Raw genomic sequence first — 18,963 nt, 5'->3', positions numbered from 1 at the left:
CTTTGTTACACTTTCTTCTCTGACTTCAAGATTTTGTCTTGTGATTTCAATGAGTATCATCAATACAGGCCATTTCAGGCCATTTCCCTGCACTTCATGTCATCCCATTCCATTATATAGTTTTCACTTTCGGAATTTTTTTTTCTCTTAGCATTTCATTTCATCAATATCTTCTCCTGTCTCTTCAGTTTGTTCCCTGATTTTGGGGATTTCAATGAGCATGATTTTGGCAAGGTTCTATCCTTTTCACTTCAACTCATTTCATCCCAATCCATGTTTATCTTACCATCTCTAAGTGGCTCAGTCTTGCACTACGAAGAGCAAGGAGCAGATGAGCATCTGAAGGTGCTTGTGTGATTGTGAACAAGAGGGCATAAGGATCCCTGTGCCAAGTGTAACTTTGTGTACTCACAGCCCCCATCTGGTGTTTGCAGCTAATCAAAGGTAGCTGAACAGGAAGTGAAGCCTATGATTGGAAAGCAAACAGAAACTTAGGAATTAGAAGACCAGAGCATCTCAGCAGCTCTTTCTTGAACCACACTTGACTGCATTGAAATTTGCTGCCCTCTCAGTACTTGAAAAAGACTTCAGGTGCCTCAGCACAGGTTATTAGAAACCTAATCCCTTTTAAAAACAATCTTACAGGGAACCATTCATCACTGTTCTGTAGTAGGGTTAAAATACAGTAATCTTTCAACTGTTTGCATTTCAGACAGCCACGTCAGGAGATGATGCAACTTTTGGACCACCTTTTCCATTAATAGGGAACAGGCAAAATATTTATTCATATTTAATCTGATTAAATAAATGAAAAAGTTACATTGGGATGTTTCCATAAGGCTCGAAGAAAATTTAGGTATTTCAGTGTTGCTGATCCTCATGGTGTTCTTCTAGGGCTCTAACCTGTAGTGGAAGAGGACAGAAAATCAGCATGAATGAAAAGAAGAAAAAACAGTAAAAAACCCCAGCTCTTCCTTTGTACAGTTGTTGAAGCAAACCCAATAATTATGTCCAGATTCTTTGCAAGTGTTGTGTGAGCACTGTGATTGATAGGGACTGGCTTCCTTAGATTTGGCCTCTTGCTGTTGGAAGGCAACAACATGAAAAGGGGGTTCTTACATGGGCTTCAGCTAGATAAAGAGTTTGCTTTTACTGCACAAATTGAATGGCATAAAAATCATAACCACACATTCAGGATGGACAGTCTGCTTGGGAATACTGAAGACTTTAATGGGCAGCTTCCTTCAGTATTTAATTCTGAGTACATTAAGAGTATTTTTGAAGTGTTTAAAATGTGAAATAACTAAGAAAATATAAATGAGATATGACAGTTTGGTCAGGTGATGCTTGATCAGTGATTTTGCTTGCTGGTCTTAGGAGGTGTGGTAAATTTGTGATGAAATCTAATATTGCTGGGAATTTTCTAGGTCTCGGGAGAGAATCACTGGTTCTGGTGATAACCACCTGGGAAAGGTGATAGGAGTTTAGAAAGTTGTCACAGTGCCTCTGCAGTAACTTGACTGTTTCTGTTCTGGATGGCTGAACAAGACTATTTCACCAATTACAGGACTTAACCTAGGAGTATCAGTGTTTCCTGTTTTGGGAGACTAAACCAACCAGTCCAGAGTTCCTTGACATGTCTCAGATTTTGAGGGAAGGAATGTTCCAAGAGGCATTAGGTGCAGTTGTTCAGTTGTTCAGTTGTCATGGAGTAGCTGCTGCCAGCTTCAAGTAGGGATTATCCACCAATTCACCAAAGGACACTGTCAAAAGAGAAGGGAGGTTTGGCTGTGGTGACAGCAGCTATGATTAGCTGGATTAGCCATGTGGGAGGAGAATATTGTGTAGTTAATTTCTCTTGGTGCTTTTCATGGAAGATAACAATGATCAGAATTCCTCTTGGGATTCACTAAAAGTATCTCACTAAAATGTGAACTGACTGGGTGGATATTTCTCTTCCGTTTCAACACAAAGTGAAAGAAGTTTGTCTAAACTGCCTTCATGATGAGCTCCAGGTTGTAAATCCCTAAGGTGGAAGGCATTAGACTGGTTGTTTCTCTAGACTATAATTGCGTGTTACTCCAGGGGTAAAATTCCACACTGGAAAAGGTAAGAAGATATTTAAACTGGGATAAAAGCTATATTTGATGTATACTGGGCAGTCCTAGAGTGGATGCAGCAATCAGAGGTACATGTTTGTGAAGTTTTTGAGAACTGACTGATGTAGATGATTTTCTCCAGAGGAGAGGAAATGAGATCCAGCTGGGATTTCTTTGCTGATTGGTTAGATAACATGACAGGCGCACAGATGTTTAAGTTGAAAGAAAAAAGATGATGTCAGTGTTACACATGTGAAGCAAACTTGGGACTGTGGAGCTGAGAAGAAACACCCGTAGGGTTCCTGTTTATGAACTGTCACCATCGATTGTGGTGCGGAGAGCCTGATCTCACAGGAGTGAGATGAACACCAGCCTAATGTTAAACACGTTGGCTGGTGGTTTGAGAGAAATTCCCAGTAAGGCTTTATTGTTGTCAGGGAAGACTTAACCATTCAAAGACACTCTTAGAAAGCATCCAAAGGAGTCCTACAAAGATGTTGAAGGGCCTTGAGGGGAAGCCTCATGAGGAGTGGCTGAGGTCACTTGGTCTGTTCAGCCTGGAGGAGACTGAGGGGAGACCTAATTGCAGTCTTCAGTATCCTCACGAGGGGAAGAGGGGGGGCAAACAGTGCCCCTCCTGGGCAGACCAGTGCCAGGGCCGGAGGGAATGGCCTGAAGTTGTGTCATGGAAGAGTTAGGTAGGATATCAGGAAGAGGTTCTTCACCCAGAGGGTGGTTGGGCACTGGAACAGCTCCCCAGGGACAGCACCAAGCCTGACAGAGTTCAAGAAGTGTTTGAACAACACTCTCAACAACAACTCTGAACAACTCTGTGCAAAGCCAAGAGTTGGACTCGATCCCTGTGGGTCCCTCCCACCCAGGGTATTTTGTGATTGTTCATATAGACTGATTCTCTAAGGCTACAGAAATGTGCTGTATGAACCAGTGTGTGCAGAGGGTTGTGAGCATTTGAACTTGTCACATTAAGGTTGACTCCTGTCCATTACTAGACTTGCTGTCAGTGTCAATGCGTCACCAGTAAGACTTGGTTTTAGAAAGTGAAAAATGTTCTAGAGAGGCTTAACTGTAATAAATCCAGCTGCCAGGAGGCTCAAGGACTTGTTTAATGTGGAGACGGTAAGTGAAGGACTTGGGACAGGGCTGAGGAAGCTCCGCTGTGAGTGCTCCGCTAAGTTGAGCAGTTGCAATAATCTGCAATTCCCTTGGAGTGAGTCCTTTGGTTCATGTCATCCGGTGTTTCCCTTCTCTTGTCACAGTTACCAAGTCAGTGTGTTAGGTGCATCATTTGCATGAGGTTTGTTCATGATGCTGCTGATGGAGAGGAGGTAAAACAACTGTACTCTAATTCACAGCTGGTGTCACTGCATCCAGTACTCACACTAACTACAAGGCTTCCGTGGGAGTGTAATCCGTAGCTGTGGCTTGGAGCTTGCAGGAAGTTCCTGGACTGCTGCTGCCATCCCTCCCTGGGGGTATCCTTGTGGGCGGCACTCATAGATGTCTGCGCTTAACACTGGTGCAATACCATGTTAAGGATCTAACCATTTTGGTACATTTATTGAACTAAAATAATGTGTGTGGAGGTAGGAATGACTTCTGGAAATAAGGCTGTGGAACATCTTGAATCTGGACTATACTGCCCTCAGGTCAAAGATTGAAGGAACAGGTAAAATACAGGGGAAGGGCACAGGTTTTGGAGGCTAGTCTGCAACTGTGTCTGAGGGATGGGTGAGTGGGAACAGAACAGCAGGTGGTTTTGCTGCTATTCCACCAATCCTGTCTAGCTCAGCTCTGCAGTTATCGGCATGAAAGGTTTCTTTGGGTCAATGCAAAGTAAATTTGGGGAGTTTCAATGTCACATCCAGAGCATATAAACCCTCAGTGGAGTTGCTGTTATCTAGTACTCTCGTCAGGCTCAGAATATCCTGAAGTTCTCCTTTCTTTCCTTACTCTCAATGAAGTTTCTGGCTTGTTTGGACATAGCTTGCTTTGCTATTTCTTTTATAGGTTTCCAGAGGACACCTTCTCCCAGACTTCTAAGTGTAAATTTGATTAAATGTCAAACAGCACTTCAACCTTCTAATCTCACTCTTAAAAATGAGCCTGTAATTTTATCTAAAAAAACACAATTGTAGTTTCTGGAGCACAAGGCAAATAGAAATAATAGCTATTGACTTGGCTGTTTTCTTTTACTGTACTGCTGTCCTCAGTTAAACAACTGAAAAGCCCACTGAACCCACACAGGCTCATTTCTGACAGCGTTCATGCGCTTCTGTGCTTGCATCTTTGCTGCTGCAGGGATTGTTAGGATGGTACATCATTTATCTAGCAGGACGATACATCATTTTGTTGCTCATGATGCTACCATAGATTCAAAAACGTAATAAAGTATTTTCATGAGGGGTGGTGGGAAAGTGTTCCTATTATTTTCATTTATTTTTAAAAAGCCACATCTTTCTGCATTGCCATTCTGCCTTTCCCCACTTTTCAAACGATGTTATTCTGATCTGAAGTACTTTTGGCATCAGAATCTTAAATTGTTCATTTGTTGTGCTTTTGGAAACACCCATATGTGTATTTCTGAAAAGGACAGTAAAGTTTGTTACTGCAACAGCCTGCACTGGAAACAATGCCTGAGGCTCCCAACAGGATGATAATCCCCAGGGTCGATGCTACAAAGTGTGTGTGGGAAATAAAGACAAAAAAGGATATTTGCTTTCACAGGCAGCAGAAGAGTTTCTGTTTCTGTTAATATTTCAATATCATGGGAAATTTCTTCAAGGCCAGTGTCTTTCCCTCCAGTTACCATGGCAAAAATCTCTATCTCCAGTTCGACCTGCAAGCCTGCTGCCACCTAGGAGAAACAGAGGATAACTCACAGGCAAGGTGCAAATTTCATCCATGGTGCCTCCAGCAGCCCTTGGAGCTGGTGGTTCTTCAGTGCTGTCTGATGTAATTAAAGACTCACTGCCCAGCACACAGCATTGCACCTGCCAGTTACCCAATATCTGTCTTGCTAGAAAGGTCTGTACAAAACATTGTCTCTTCACATGGCAGTTTGAAAGAAAACTGCCAGATGCTGGCATTTTTCCCCCTTAAATTTTCTTTTAGCTTCCAGAGGGAAAAGGGGAACTGGGACAGTTGGGAGAGAACCCAAACAAGAGGTGGTTGATGCCCCAAGTGTTAGGGGCATTTGGACAGTGTCCTTGATACCTTTAACTTTTGGTCAGCCCTGAAGTGGTCAGACAGTTGGACTAGATGGCCATTGTAGGTCCCTTCCAAATGAAATGAAATGAAAAAAAGTAAAATAAAATAAAATATTCTCTTCTAAAATACTATAGAGGTACAAAACATAGAGACACAAAAGGGACAGATGTATGGAGAAAAGAAGAGAATGGAAATTATCCCAGCCATCTAGATGTAAGGCCTTTGACACAGTTCCCCACAACATCCTCTCTGAACCGGAACTTTAAAGATCCCTTCCAACCCAAACTATTCTATGATTTTAAGTACTGAATTGTGGCTAAGGCTCTGGACTAGAAGATTTAAATAGCATTCTGACACTGCCTCCCTGCATATGTAATTTCTTCTTGATTCCATGCATTGGCAAAGATACTGCCTGGTATTTTGTGCATGCACATCCAGTGGGGATACTGGCCAGCACTATTTATTCAGAGATAATGTGCAGGTGAAAAGGGAGACTGAACAAAAACAGAAAGCATGAAAGCTTCCTACTTAATGAGATAATTTATTGTGCTATGGTGGTTTGCTAGATAAAATATTTAAGGTGGAGAACAGTTGGAAGCAGGAGAAGAAAGGATTGAGGAAATAGTTTACTAGGTTCAAATCCTGAAGATATCAGGACAGAAAGGTAAGTCAAGGCACAAGATGGAGCATAAATAACAAATACCCTAAGCAGAAGGGAAAACTTGGAGGCAGTAGAGTAATCCTGTACTGGTAGTGTAATCCTGTTTGCTTGGAAAAAGCTCTCTTTAACTTGACTGCTTGACCTGCTGCTTTCCACTGAACTCAAAATATTTATCCCTCTGCATTCTAGAACAGGCTGAGACTCAAGTGCACGGGGTGCTTAGCTGAAGGTGGCAGGGGGACAGTAGAAGACAGCATCCAAATAATTTTAAACAAAACTGTGTACCCTGGCAGCTCTATTCCCAGACACCTGGTGTCCCAGACAGGACCCATAGCTAGCCTGAGGGCCAGCTGAATCTAGAAAAATCCCAAAAGCTCTCCTGTGCAACCTACAGGTCCTGGTGTGTACATCACTGTCAGTCCTGTGTCTGGAGGTGGCTGCTTCACCCGAAACCTGTCAGAAAGACAAGAGAATCAGTTTGCCAGAAACTGTTTCAGGCAGGAGATGTCACATCTAGGAAGCAGGCTGGCTGCTTTTCCTCTGCTTTTGTAATAGACAGCAGAATTTCTTAGCTCATCCTTTCCATCATAATGTATAAGTTGGACTACAGTGGTATTCCTGGGCTTAGTGACAAGACTCAGGTTTCTAACAAAAAAAACCCAAAGGAGTGGAGGATTGGGCCAAAGTAAGCCTTCGAAGAGCTTGTTAACACTGCCTGGTCCTTACAACAGAATGTGAAACATCACCATTTTAAACCTGCACATTCAAAGGAAGCTGAAGTACAAACAGCTTCTTGGCAAACACCTGTGTGTTGCACACCCAAAAGTCCATAACAATCTTTTTTTAATGTCCTTTGACATGATTCCATTGCAGAAGGCGTGATACTGGTATGAATTTTGTGCAAATAATCTTTAATTTAATGGTACAAACTAAAGCAGAAGTTTCACTTCTTCATTTCTTACTGATTGTTTCACATCTGAGATTCAGTTCTTCTGTGAATGTAGCTTTCTGCTATTCAGGTTTTTAAAGATCATTAGGTCAGATATGACTTTTACTTTTGCATTGCTCTGGACCTGATCCTGTGGATTTCATTCCCTCCAAAAAGCACTTTACCAGCATGCCCTTGCACCAGAAGCTGTTAAAGGAAAGGCAGTAGTAGAGGCATTCCTAGTATATGGCTCCATCTCATGGAAAGCTCTGGCAGACCTATAAAGTGGCTGTCAGAATTCCTATGCATTTTCTGGAGAGGTGGCTGTTATGAGAAATTGCACTTGATTTTTGTCAGGATCTATTTGGACAGATAAAAACCAGGGTACTAAGAATTCAAACTAACCTTATGAAGTTCACACCAACATTCTTTATGATTACAGTGGTTGCATAGGTGCAGCCTTCCTTTAGCACTCCAAATGTCACTCTGGGTGGGATGAGGTAGAAGCCAGAAAGATCCTGTCTTGTTGCAAGAGAAGATGTGCTGATCTTTCCTGAGACAGGATCTTCTATCTTTGCAAACAAAATATGAGACAAAGAGAAAGTTGGTGGCCATTAAGTCAGCTACAGGGTTACTTAACCTATATTTGACCTCTGTCCACTCATCCTGAAGAACTACAAAAAGACATCCTAATTTGAGTAAAAACTGAAGTGGCACTTTGAATATTGTCTGGAAATTTATTGTCTGAATATTGTCTGGTTTGAATTTTCAGATGTATAAAGCTATTGAGGTGTCTCAGGGAAAACAGGAAGTTCTGCTCTTTTGGAAACAGAGTTTTCATCATCTGCCTGATGCAGAATTAGTTTGTCCTAGCAGTTGAGAGGAAAGGTGTTTTTAGAATTGCCAGTAAACATACATGAATTGCAACAGCCATGTTTCAGTAAACAGATTAAAAATACCTTCCAGTATTCCTCCAGGGTGAAGATTTTATGGAAAAGAGATGACTCAGAGGATGTTAATATTGACATGAAAGATGTTATATTTACCTTTTGATTTGGTATGGTGTTTGGTTTTTTCCACTGAAGGGATGATGGTAGTATTACTTTCTCTTTTCTTGCCTGTCCTGTAACATCCACCATCAGACTTGGAACTTTACGTTGAAAGGGTGCTGGTTCTGATTTTTCAGCCTTGTTTACATCTGGAAAGAAAAGATTTCCAAAAGCATGAAAAAGTAACAGGTGGATTTAAATTTGTATTGCAAATGTTGTGTCAAAAGTTATAAAAAGATATCATGCTGCTCCAGCTACATTCTGGAAGGCAGGTGTACCTTTTGTGCTCCTGGAACACCTGCCTTCTTTTTCTTTGGAAGGAGCCTGCAGCAGAATGCCAGATGAAAGTGATGAATCACTTGAGTTATCAAGAAATTCAGCTGTGAAAGGGAAAATAATGAAATACTGAGTTAAGTGTTTTTTATGATCATCATAATTTTCATAAACAGCTGAAACAAAATATCATGCTTTGGCACTTTAATTTAGACAATTTTGGAAAGCTGTCTACATAACCACGAGAGGCTGTGAGAATTCTGCATGTGACATTTTGCTCTACTGGGCCACAGGGATTAAAAATGCTCATTGTGTGATTAGTCATTTCTTGTTCTCTGGCTAACTGAACTATAAGCCATAAAGTATTAAAAGACAATCCAACACAGGTCTTATGGTGATCGAAATATGGGAATTAGTGGGGGTCTGATAAAGCTCCATGGATGACTGTTTTCCTGATATGAATCTTTGCTCTGCATGACTTTCAATCTCACTGTATGATTTCAGTAATGTGTAAGGGCTGCTTTTCAAACATAACTGAAGTATTCCTCTCAGTTCTGTAAAGCTCAAGCCTAAAATAATGATTCACTTTTTCACTGCTTCCCATCAAGGAGTCACTGCTTTCCTCTTGTATCTTCTTTATATCCTTAGCCTGCTTTTGCACCAGTTCCCTCTTACCACTGAGTTTCAGAATTAAATCTCCCATATTTTTCCTAGAGTCATACTAGGTTTTTTTTTAACTCAGCCTCCTTGGTTCTTGCTCATCCACCCCTAACTATTATTTATTCCATTTAAGTTTTGCTTGAGCATTTTTCATCTATCCACTCCTCATTCATAGCCCAATTCTCCAGCTTGGCATCCAAAGCTGATGGTTCTTCCACATTCAGTGATGTCTGCAAGGGCTTCTTCCCCCTGAAGAAGATACAAAACCAATGCCAGACAGAAAGTTACCTCCACTGCGTTCTCTTATCGCCTTTAGAGCAGAAGTTGCACTTTCTTTGTTTTGAAGTGCAGGAAGTTCCTGAGATATTGCTTCCAAATCAGGAAACTAGAGAAAAACAAGAAAGAAGGCTTAGGTTCCCCAACTAAACACCCCGAAAAAAAAACCAGCAGACATCCTCCTCCCCCTGCAAAACAAAACAAAAAAAACCCAACAAAACAAAAAAAAAAAAAGAAAGGAAAAAATAAAAAAAGGGGTACAAAGGAAACAAGCTGAACCAAAGTGTAACTATAAAAAATATATACATAGTTACATCAGATTACAACCTCCATTTCTGAGTAGGCTTTATGCACTCACAGCATTTACCAAGCGAGATTACAACAGGAAAGCCCCTAACATCACCTCTAAATTAGGAGTGTTAGTTTTACTTACTCCCTTTCTAATCTGCAGGGAGAGGGGCTTGAGGGGTATGTAAAAAGCCCTGAGGTTGAGCTTTGCTCTGAATCTGACTCTCTCCAGAGTTTATGTAAGGAATTTTATAGAGTTTATGTAAGGAATTTTATAGAGTTTGTTCTCAGTGAACACTTGACATCTTCAAGATATGTTCCCTTTACAAGAGCATATAATTCCCAGTATTAATTCTGCCACAGCTGTCCTTTGTAATGGCTTGTTGAGATAAATAAAGGCTGAGCTATAAACGCAAAAGTATCTTTGGGAGTATGGGAGATACTACCTGGCCAAAAACTCATCCAGTTTTCAGCTGCATTACCTGTCCATGGAAAAATCCTGTGTAGATTTCAGATTCAAAATACGGAGAAAATATTTTGTTTTTTATCGCCATAAAGGTCATCTTTTGTTCCTCCAGTTCTCTCCTAGGTGTGTTTTTTACATTTTTAGTAAGGAAAAGAAAGAAAAAAGCATTATAATTGAGCTCATCCTGTTTTTCAGTATTATGCATTAAGAAGTGGAATTGGTAAAGGCAAGTGGCATTTTTTTCCCCTGGTTCATCACATGGAGTAATATTCTTGTAATTGGCAATTTTCTTAGAGGTGGATTAAGAATTGACTGGTCTGATCAGAATGTACATGGACAGTGAGTTGCCTGCTATGAAGAGCTCCTCCTCAGAACATGCTCCATTTCTCCAAATCTCATGGAACATGTCTGGGACTGCCACTAGTGTCTTCCCAACTTTCCAAAAAACACTTAAAGGTAAGAATTGGTATTCCAGATGCATTGTTAAAATTCTGAACACAAAATTAATCTAACTTTCATATTTTATCACAGAAAGACTTGATGGCTCTGTGGATACAGAGGAAGCTGCTCAAACTTCTGAAGGTAAGGTTGACTAGAGTAAAGATCAGTTGTTTTCAGCTTGATTTAGCCCAGTTATACACTACTGGAGTTTCCCTGACTTGCAAGGTCTAATATCAGCTGTGAAATCATCACTCTTAATCATACTGAATGTTTTAACACTGAATTTGAACCAGAATTTGACATGATCTTCTTGGGTGCTGGCTGCTCAGATATATATATTTAAAGTAATTTTTAAAATAGTATGCAAATCAGATGAAACAATATATTAAAATATAACTCTGAAACTCTAGAAGGCCTTTTTTATTTCATGCAAGTCAGAAAGTAATTAGGAAGCAATATGGAAAGCCTCATGTGGAGTGCTGTGTCCATTTCGGGGCTGTCTGGTGCATAAAAGGCCACAAAGATGATTAAGGGTTTGGAAGACTTTCATGTGAGGAGAGGCTGAGAGAGCTGGGACACTTTTGCCCAGAGAAGCTTTGAAGCACCACCATGTGAGATGTGTCTGGGGTTCCATTTGGAAAAAATCAGCTTTTATTCGTGGAATACCTGAATCTTAACCTAAAGCATCAGAATTTGAAAATATTAATATACAACATTTTTCACACTAGTGGCAGAACCAGAAGACAAAACATATGGCTTCTGACTTCAGCCTTGTTTTGCATAGTGTAAGTTAACAGTAATGCTGCTAGGTTTTGGGGAAAAAAAAAGAAAGAGACTCAAACCATTTATTCAGCATTTCTGTTGCAGAAAATACCCCATTATTTGCAGGCAAGCCATTGGACCATCACCCAAGACCTGGTGAAATCAATAACAGTCTTTACAAAAGCAGATTAAGCTTGTTCATAAAATAACTTGATCCTACTAATATTATTACCTGTTCTGCTCTATTTTGCTTTTCCACTTGGACGTTAGTGTTACTCCATCTGGACTGAATTATCAGGAAGAAGAAAAGAGAGTGGTGTAAATGAGAAACCTAGTAGTGTTCTATAAATACAAAAATATTTACAAGATAACCCTGGAAAGAAAATGCTTTCTATGAGAGTATGTTATGTAAACACCTCAGGTGACTCCTGACTTGGACTTGTATGGTTTGCACAAAATTGTTTGCTCATATGTGCATGTTTATTAGATCATTCAATCAAAGAAACATCCAAAATCCTCCCCCAACAAACTCTGAAGTATCTTTCAGATAAGGAAAGAGAGGCATAGAGTGACAAAATAACCACAGGACAGGCTAGTAAAACATTGCCATATGTATTTAGAGATCTAGGTCCCAGTCCTTAATGCCAGTCAGCAAAAACTGCCTTCCCTGTGTGCTTGGTTTCACCCTTTGTGTTATTTACATTTGCATCAGTTCTCACTGCTCTGTCCTACCTTAACCCCTGCTGTTGGTCTGCTCTTGTCTTCTCTTCAGGACTCTGGGCAGGAGGAGCCACTGCCTGCTCATACAGCTCACTCACATGGGCTGCAAGGCACAGAGTGTTATTGAATGAGCATGCTATGCTAGGCACTGCTAGGTGTTAGAAGAAAAAACATCAAAGGATATATTTTTCATGCATCTTTCTGCCACTTTATGTAAACCTAACAGAGTCTTTGTTTTGTTCAGCTTTTTCACCATAAAATATGATTGTATTTTCTGCTTTTTCTATTTTTACCTATTTTAAAGACCTTTTCTTTTCCACTATCTTCTTCATTTGCAATGTTACATGAAAATTGCACCTCCATTTGAAAGGAAACTGTTCAGCAAGCATTTGTTGCAGCAATTTCTGTTTGCTTTGCACAGTATGTTTTTTTAACAAGTAGAAATACTCTTGAGAAGGTAGAAAGGGCAGAAAAATAACACTTTAAAGATGAGCATCATTATGGGATAGAATGTAATGGATTTTTCTATGGAAAAGGCTTATGTGTTTTTAAAAGAAACAGACGTCTTAATTTTTATTTGTACATATTGAAAACATTAATCAATGTTAACGAGTATTTTGTGAAAACTTTAACAGAAATTCACGAGGGAAAGCTAACACATTGGTCCATCTTCTCCCTTAGGCAGGTTAATGTAACCAAAATGTGATGGTTTGAGATCAGTTGTAATAAATGTAAAATGTAAAAAAAGTGTTATAAATAATCAGGATTTACCTAGTTGCTTTGAAAAACTTGTCTGAAAAGTTGTTACTTGTATAAAAGTAGCCAAGTATGGTCATATTTCTTATATTTAGGAAAACTCATTACATGTGGACATGTGAATCAAAATGTCAAATACACATGCTTAAACCCAGGAATTATTTTTCAGAGGTAGTGGCTCATTGATGCTAAGTTCTAATCACCAGTGAGAATCACACAGAAGCATTTACATAGCACATAGGTGAATTCACCTTTCTATTCCTTCTTTAAAAACAATATTACAATACTTTAAAACTTATTATGATATCTTAAAATTTAAAAATACAGGTATTCAATTTTTATTACCTCTGTCACTGAGATTCTCAATTGACTTCTCCCAGTCAGGAAAAGACTGCAATGAAGAAAGAATAACTGTGACCATGTAAGATATAAAATTCACAACAGCAGCATCTTGTTCAAAGGATTTCTATGCTAAACAAGTGTTATCTTGTTACCTGACAATGGGACTACACGAATAGGGGTATTTCAGTATGTTCGAAAACATGAGCTGGGAAAAAAGGAAATTAAGTACAATGTCCTTAAAACATTGGACTAAACAGGAATTTGCATCCTTCTTGTTGACCAACTTCACAGATGGCTTTGTATTTTATATGGTTGCTCTTTATTAAATCAATTAAGCTAATTCATAATCAAACTCAAATCCTTGTGCAAAGAATTTGAACCACATCTAAAACTCACAGTCAGAACACCAAGTCAAATTGGAAATGTGTTCAGGAATTTGCAGGCTTTGTTACCAAGGAGCTCTTGTGTGGCTGGTTTACAGTAAAGTAAATGAAGGATTAGAGACTCCAAAGTGTTTCCTTTATTCTCATGCTGCCTCTGAAGCAGTTAATTGGACACCAGAGTTCCTGTGACCAGGCTAGGGTTGTAATAGAGCTAGGGAACATTGGAGACTGGGAAGGAATGTGACACCAATTCCTGGGTTACAGCAGGTGCACAGTGAGACTGCTGCTCAGAAAAGAACTGTCCAATGTGTGAAATCTGTAACTGGAAATGTGCTGAAGGTAGCCAGGACAGTCAACAATAATTAGTCACTAGACAACTGGAACTGAGCAGCATGTGAGATTCAGCACCTGAGTCTCATCAAAGTAAACAAATGTCTGCCTAGAGGATAGAGGCAGATGAATTTACTGACAGATCATTCCTCTGTTCCCCTTTCCAGAAAAGCTGTGACCCTCTTCTCCTATTTACTCAGCTTTCCCATTACCTATTCCTCTCCTTTTTCTATTCATGCTCTAATTATCCATGCATATCCACAAATTATATTTAAAAAAAAAAAAAGCTGTTCAGCAGTAATAACAATATTCCTCCAGATTGTTTTTGTAATATCCCAAAAGCAGGGTCTATATTCTTACTATGGAGGTGGCTGTGGTTGAAATAGGTCTCCCAGAGCAATGACAACAGACTGGGAACATTTTCATCCTGATGCTGGGGGATATTCAAAAACAGGTAAATTACTGAAAAGTAATTTTGGTCTGTGTGTTTGGGAACGTATCATTCAGTAGAGCCAAACTCTTGAACTGCCTTGAGCATTGCTTCCCCAATGGCAGCAGTGCCCAGCTGAATTCAGAAAGGCTGAATGCTGAGTGTGGCTCTGCTTTGCCATTAATCTACTTCAGAACTGGCCCTGTGCTACTCTGACCTTTGCTGTTTTATTAATAGATAATGCCATGTTTTAAGGCTCACACTTCCAATGCAATACAAGAGTTTTGTTGAAAACAATAGTTAAAAATTTTACGTTGCTCACTTTAACCAGTTCAAGGAGACTTGCAGCTTTCTCCTTTTCCTTTTCTGTTCTTGGTTCTTTGACATCCATGTCTTCCAGCTCATTTTCTTGCTTTAAGATGTGGTCTATATATTCCTGGTGGAACAATGAAAATGAACAAGAAAGATGAAGACATTTTGTTTGCAGAGGCAGACTTTAAATCAGTATTTACATTGCCATAATCTTACTAACTGCTACAGAAAAAAAAAACCCTCTGCTGGCATTTCTTTATGCTTTAGAAGATCATTTGTATGGGAAGAAAGATTTCTAAGCACATCACTCTGCTACAAAGCTACACGCAGTACAGAACTTTACTAACAGACAAGGTTTGCAGAAGCAATCTGTTTCCAGTGCTAGTTCTTTTTCATTTCTTTATAGCACTGTAATCTCACAGGAGATGGAGAAAGGAAAAAATACTATTATCTTTAGATCTTGATTTTGTTCTGACAAAGTGTATGGTAATTCCATTGCACATTAATGTAATTATTACAAATGTATTGTCCATGCTTATAATGGCAGTTCTTCCTTCCCAATGCAACAAACAGCATTAATCTTTCTCTAAAAATCAACAGATCTAGTAAATGGAGGCCTTTGCCATTTTGGTGTGGAAATTTTCTTATAGTGTTGCCTTTGAAATATCAGTATGCAAATCAAAGAATAATTTTTGTATATTTATAGACCATGAAAATGGTAACATTTCATTCTAATAGACTTGCATGTCCCACACATGTCTAGGCTGGACAGCTGTCAGTGTTTTTCTGTTGCAAGCATGTAATGTGGGAGGGGAATAAAATAAATTGAAAAAAAAAAATCTAACTGGCTACAATATGGTACTACTTTCACAAATTTCACATGCTGTTAACTTTCAAATTCAGTCTGCAATGCCATTATCAAAATATGTTCAGTTAATAAATTCTAAAACATATACATTTTGTTATTTTCTAATTCTTAAGTAACAATGAGGTTTTGACTCTAAAATCTCTTCTAAGAGGATGTTCACAATGTGAATTAAATAAATGAATGTTTTACACCAACACTGAGAAGGGCAAAGCTGCTCACAAGATCAGCAGAACCTTTGGGCTCCATCTCAGACTATTGGCACAGGAGGTCTAGCTTGCACCTTGCTAGGAAGCAGTCACTAATGAGGGATGGCCTCTAAACTTGTCAGAGGCTACACAGCTATTCCCTAGACATGGATAGAGTGACAGAACTCAGACTGGAACCTGGAAATATTCTGTACTGATTTATGAAAACAAATACATAACCAAGACTAGAGTGTGTCGCAGTGACCAAGTTAACTGTTGAATTATGGTGAGCTAGAAATTCTTGTTCAGCTTTACAGATTTAAATTCTTAAGTATTTTTGAAGGAAAAAAAAAAGCCCTAGGCAAAATAAAAGTGAAATAACAGATACAAATATTGACAGCAAGGAAACTATATGTTAGAATACTATCTGTGTTGTATACTGGACTGGATCCCATGTATTTTCTCAGAAAACTAGGTTTCATAAGAGGTAAGTGAAACAACTGACCTTTTCAGAAAAACACTTATAATACTTGTCTATGTATGAAATTGTTCTTCAAACATAGTAGATTTCTTTTTCTCAGGTATATACTACACATTTATCATACTCAATTTGTCTGTTAGTCTGTTCTCTATTGCTTACTGGAAGAATGAATAAATGTGGTTGAAGTACCTTGAGGGAAAGCTGCAGCTTTTCTCTTAGCTCATCACTGAGTGGTTTATACTGGAATAGCTGGCGGATTTGCAGTTTTTTGGGACATTTTCGCACAGGGACTGGCAAGGGCACTTGTGCTGATCCAATGCAGAGACCCTTCCAAACACACTTTCTGACTGGGGGACCTGTGATCTCCCCCTGAACAGAGAGGAGCAAACAAAAACAGCAAGAGGCTATTTATATTACCAGAAAATGCAGCTATTTGCAACGTGTCTCAGATGAAAAGCATATGCTCTCCTTATAGAACCATAGACCTAGAACAATAAAGCCAGCAGATTCCTGGGAACAATTTATCTGTCCTAAAACATCTTCACCTGGCAAGATAAACTCCCCTAAAAATTGCTATATCCCCTCACTGAGAGTAAAAGAAGCCCAAGGGGACCATACATTCCCTGACAGAGCCTAGCCCTTGCTTTGTCTGCTTAATAAACTGAACTTAACATTCACATTGTTTAGAGCTTCATTTCCCCACAGAGACAAACATCTATTACTTTAACATGAAAAGACAATTTTGAAACAATTATACCTCAGGAGAAAAAGATTCTTTCTTAGTCTCTTCCTGAAGATATGGAGGAATGATACTCTCTGGTTCTTTCTTCATGATCCAGGGGGATGCTTCAGCCATAGGGTGGAGGACAGTAATACTTAAAACACCTGGTTCAAAGACAAGTTTTTTCAAGAATCAGTTAAAATTAAAAAAATTATGGACAAGTGTCTCAGACCTACAGAAGAAACCACGTACCTAACTATGAAACATCTTATTACTAACAGATAAAACTGCATGTATCCATGGCTACAGGTAATATCAGATCACTGAGTTGATTATAGAATAGTCGGACAAGTTCAGATTACTCAGACTATTTTTAACAATAAACTGCTGATGCTAATTGCTTTGCTTTTGGTTAACAGCTCAGTTGTATAGTGTGGGGACTATCCCAAACAATGAAGAGCAGAGCATTGACCCATGTTTACTATGAATACTAATCTCAGAAGTAGTAAACATATTCAGAACATGCATAATTCTTCACTGTGTTTTATACTTCATAATCTGATCACTGGATGGATTCCATTAGAGATGCTTTATTTGTATTGTCTGGATAAATTTTAATGTTCTTAAAAATGTTCTTTCCAGCCAATCCAAAAATTACTTCATCTACAATTATCTACCCCATAGGTGATCTTCAAAATTGATATCACCAGTGAGGTACTTTGTCACAATGATACAAAACTGTGAAGTTTTCCTGTCAAGGCAAATAAAGCCTGTACTGTGAAAGGTGGAGCAGGAAGTCTGGAAAATCAGATGTGCTTCTATTACAAATGACTGCTGGTTGTAAGTAAGTTTTTCTGATTGTGGCTTTTCACTGGGTATGTACACTCTCCATCTCTCTGATATTTTCACCTTCTGCATCTTTCTGGCTCCCTCCATGTCCCTTATTTTCTTCTTTTTCCTATGGCAAAATTATTTAATTTGGTTTCATTTGGTGAATCAGTAATTTCTGTGAATACAAGTATATTTAAACATGTGCAACACCTGATAAAGAGTATGAAGTTGGAAAGCTGCTTCATGTCTTATGCTTATGACATAAATCTATGAGAAATATGTCTTAGTACTTTATGGCTTGAAACAAACCTCTCTTATCATCCCCTCATATCCATGGGGACCAACACCTTCCTGTCTTTTAAAGATTTTTTTTTTGTTAGCATCTACTGGTTATGCCACAGTGCATTTTATAGAAACACAGCATCTCCAACTAACTTTATAATGTCAACCAACCATTCCAGGACATAACTTCTTGCATTGCTACTACAAAGTGGCTGGTACTGTGTACAACTGGCTATTCCAGTCATGTTTTTTCAGCTTCTTAATATGTATCCTTTCCAACAGTCAGGCTAAGGGTCAACATCAGGGCATCATTGTCTTCATTGCTATATCATTAATGGACACTGTGATTTGGTCAAATTTTTTTATGATAAACAGAGAGAATATATCCATTTGGTAAGCACTTTTATTTTTGTGACTGAAAGTTGGATAAAGATATGCCATTTGTTCACTTACCCCTTAACAGTTTCCTTTAATTAATGCTCTGCTTCCCAGAGTTTCCCCCCAAACTCCTTTCTTTCAATCGTAGAAGTGTGGACCCTTGTTTACAAGGGTAAAAACACTTCCTGCCCAAATAAGAGTTTTGAAACTTTGCAATTCTATTAGTAGTCTGTCAGAAGAGAGAAGTTTCTTACCTGGCTGTTCTTGCACAGGATCCTGCAGGACTGCAGTGGCAGGATCACGACGGGCCTCAGCCACATACTTTTTTACATCCTTGCTCCGCAGGAGCTCCGTTCCGGAACCATCCGCAGAGATGATGAAAAACCTGCACAGCCAAACACACACTTTGGACTGTATCAAGGCAGCAGAACGCCAAATGATGGCATCAAATACACAAATACAGAGTACTGAACAAAGGGAGCACAGATCTATAAACCCTGCACAAACACTGCGTAGTGAAGGGAACAAAGTGTTAACCTGTGAATGCAATGCAGTTTACCTGGGGGCATGCTCATTGTAAGTGATAGGTTTGTTAACTTCAACTGCTGCTGCACTTCTGTCCTCCTCACTGTCAGAGCTAATGCTGGGAACACACACATCTGTGCTGCCATCAGCCAGGACCTGTAGTAGAAATTATGTGAAATTACTTGAGTTACAAGATACTTTTAAGACATTAACTTGCTGGTGAACTTTAATATGACCTATCCCAGTGAAAGAGACAGAAAAAATATATTTCATGTTCAGCAAACTGAA

The 18,963-nt window shown here is 39.2% G+C and overlaps 1 protein-coding gene across 1 annotated transcript in view; it reads right to left on the bottom strand.

The window, feature by feature from the left end:
- Positions 1–738: 738 nt before the first annotated feature.
- SPAG17 (sperm associated antigen 17) overlaps positions 739–18,963 on the bottom strand; it is a 91,376-nt gene continuing 73,151 nt past the window's right edge. The window contains exons 32-48 of the mRNA XM_085069744.1: positions 18,710–18,831; positions 18,405–18,535; positions 16,696–16,823; positions 16,128–16,307; positions 14,415–14,528; positions 12,953–12,998; positions 11,864–11,954; positions 11,364–11,417; positions 9,945–10,047; positions 9,187–9,283; positions 8,244–8,345; positions 7,963–8,114; positions 7,322–7,488; positions 6,381–6,441; positions 4,833–4,974; positions 3,499–3,636; positions 739–903 (exon numbers count right to left, since the gene is read on the bottom strand). Of these exons, the coding sequence (XP_084925870.1) occupies positions 3,500–3,636; positions 4,833–4,974; positions 6,381–6,441; positions 7,322–7,488; positions 7,963–8,114; positions 8,244–8,345; positions 9,187–9,283; positions 9,945–10,047; positions 11,364–11,417; positions 11,864–11,954; positions 12,953–12,998; positions 14,415–14,528; positions 16,128–16,307; positions 16,696–16,823; positions 18,405–18,535; positions 18,710–18,831 (1,827 nt within the window). The 3' untranslated portion in view covers positions 739–903; position 3,499. The remainder of the gene's footprint in view (positions 904–3,498; positions 3,637–4,832; positions 4,975–6,380; positions 6,442–7,321; positions 7,489–7,962; positions 8,115–8,243; positions 8,346–9,186; positions 9,284–9,944; positions 10,048–11,363; positions 11,418–11,863; positions 11,955–12,952; positions 12,999–14,414; positions 14,529–16,127; positions 16,308–16,695; positions 16,824–18,404; positions 18,536–18,709; positions 18,832–18,963) is intronic.

This window comes from Lichenostomus cassidix, chromosome 1, assembly GCF_008360975.1.
Source record: "Lichenostomus cassidix isolate B80296 chromosome 1, HeHo_3.0, whole genome shotgun sequence".
Lineage (NCBI taxonomy): Eukaryota > Metazoa > Chordata > Aves > Passeriformes > Meliphagidae > Lichenostomus > Lichenostomus cassidix.
The sequence above is the reverse complement of the archived record's forward strand: the minus strand, read 5'-3'. Positions and strand labels throughout refer to the sequence as shown.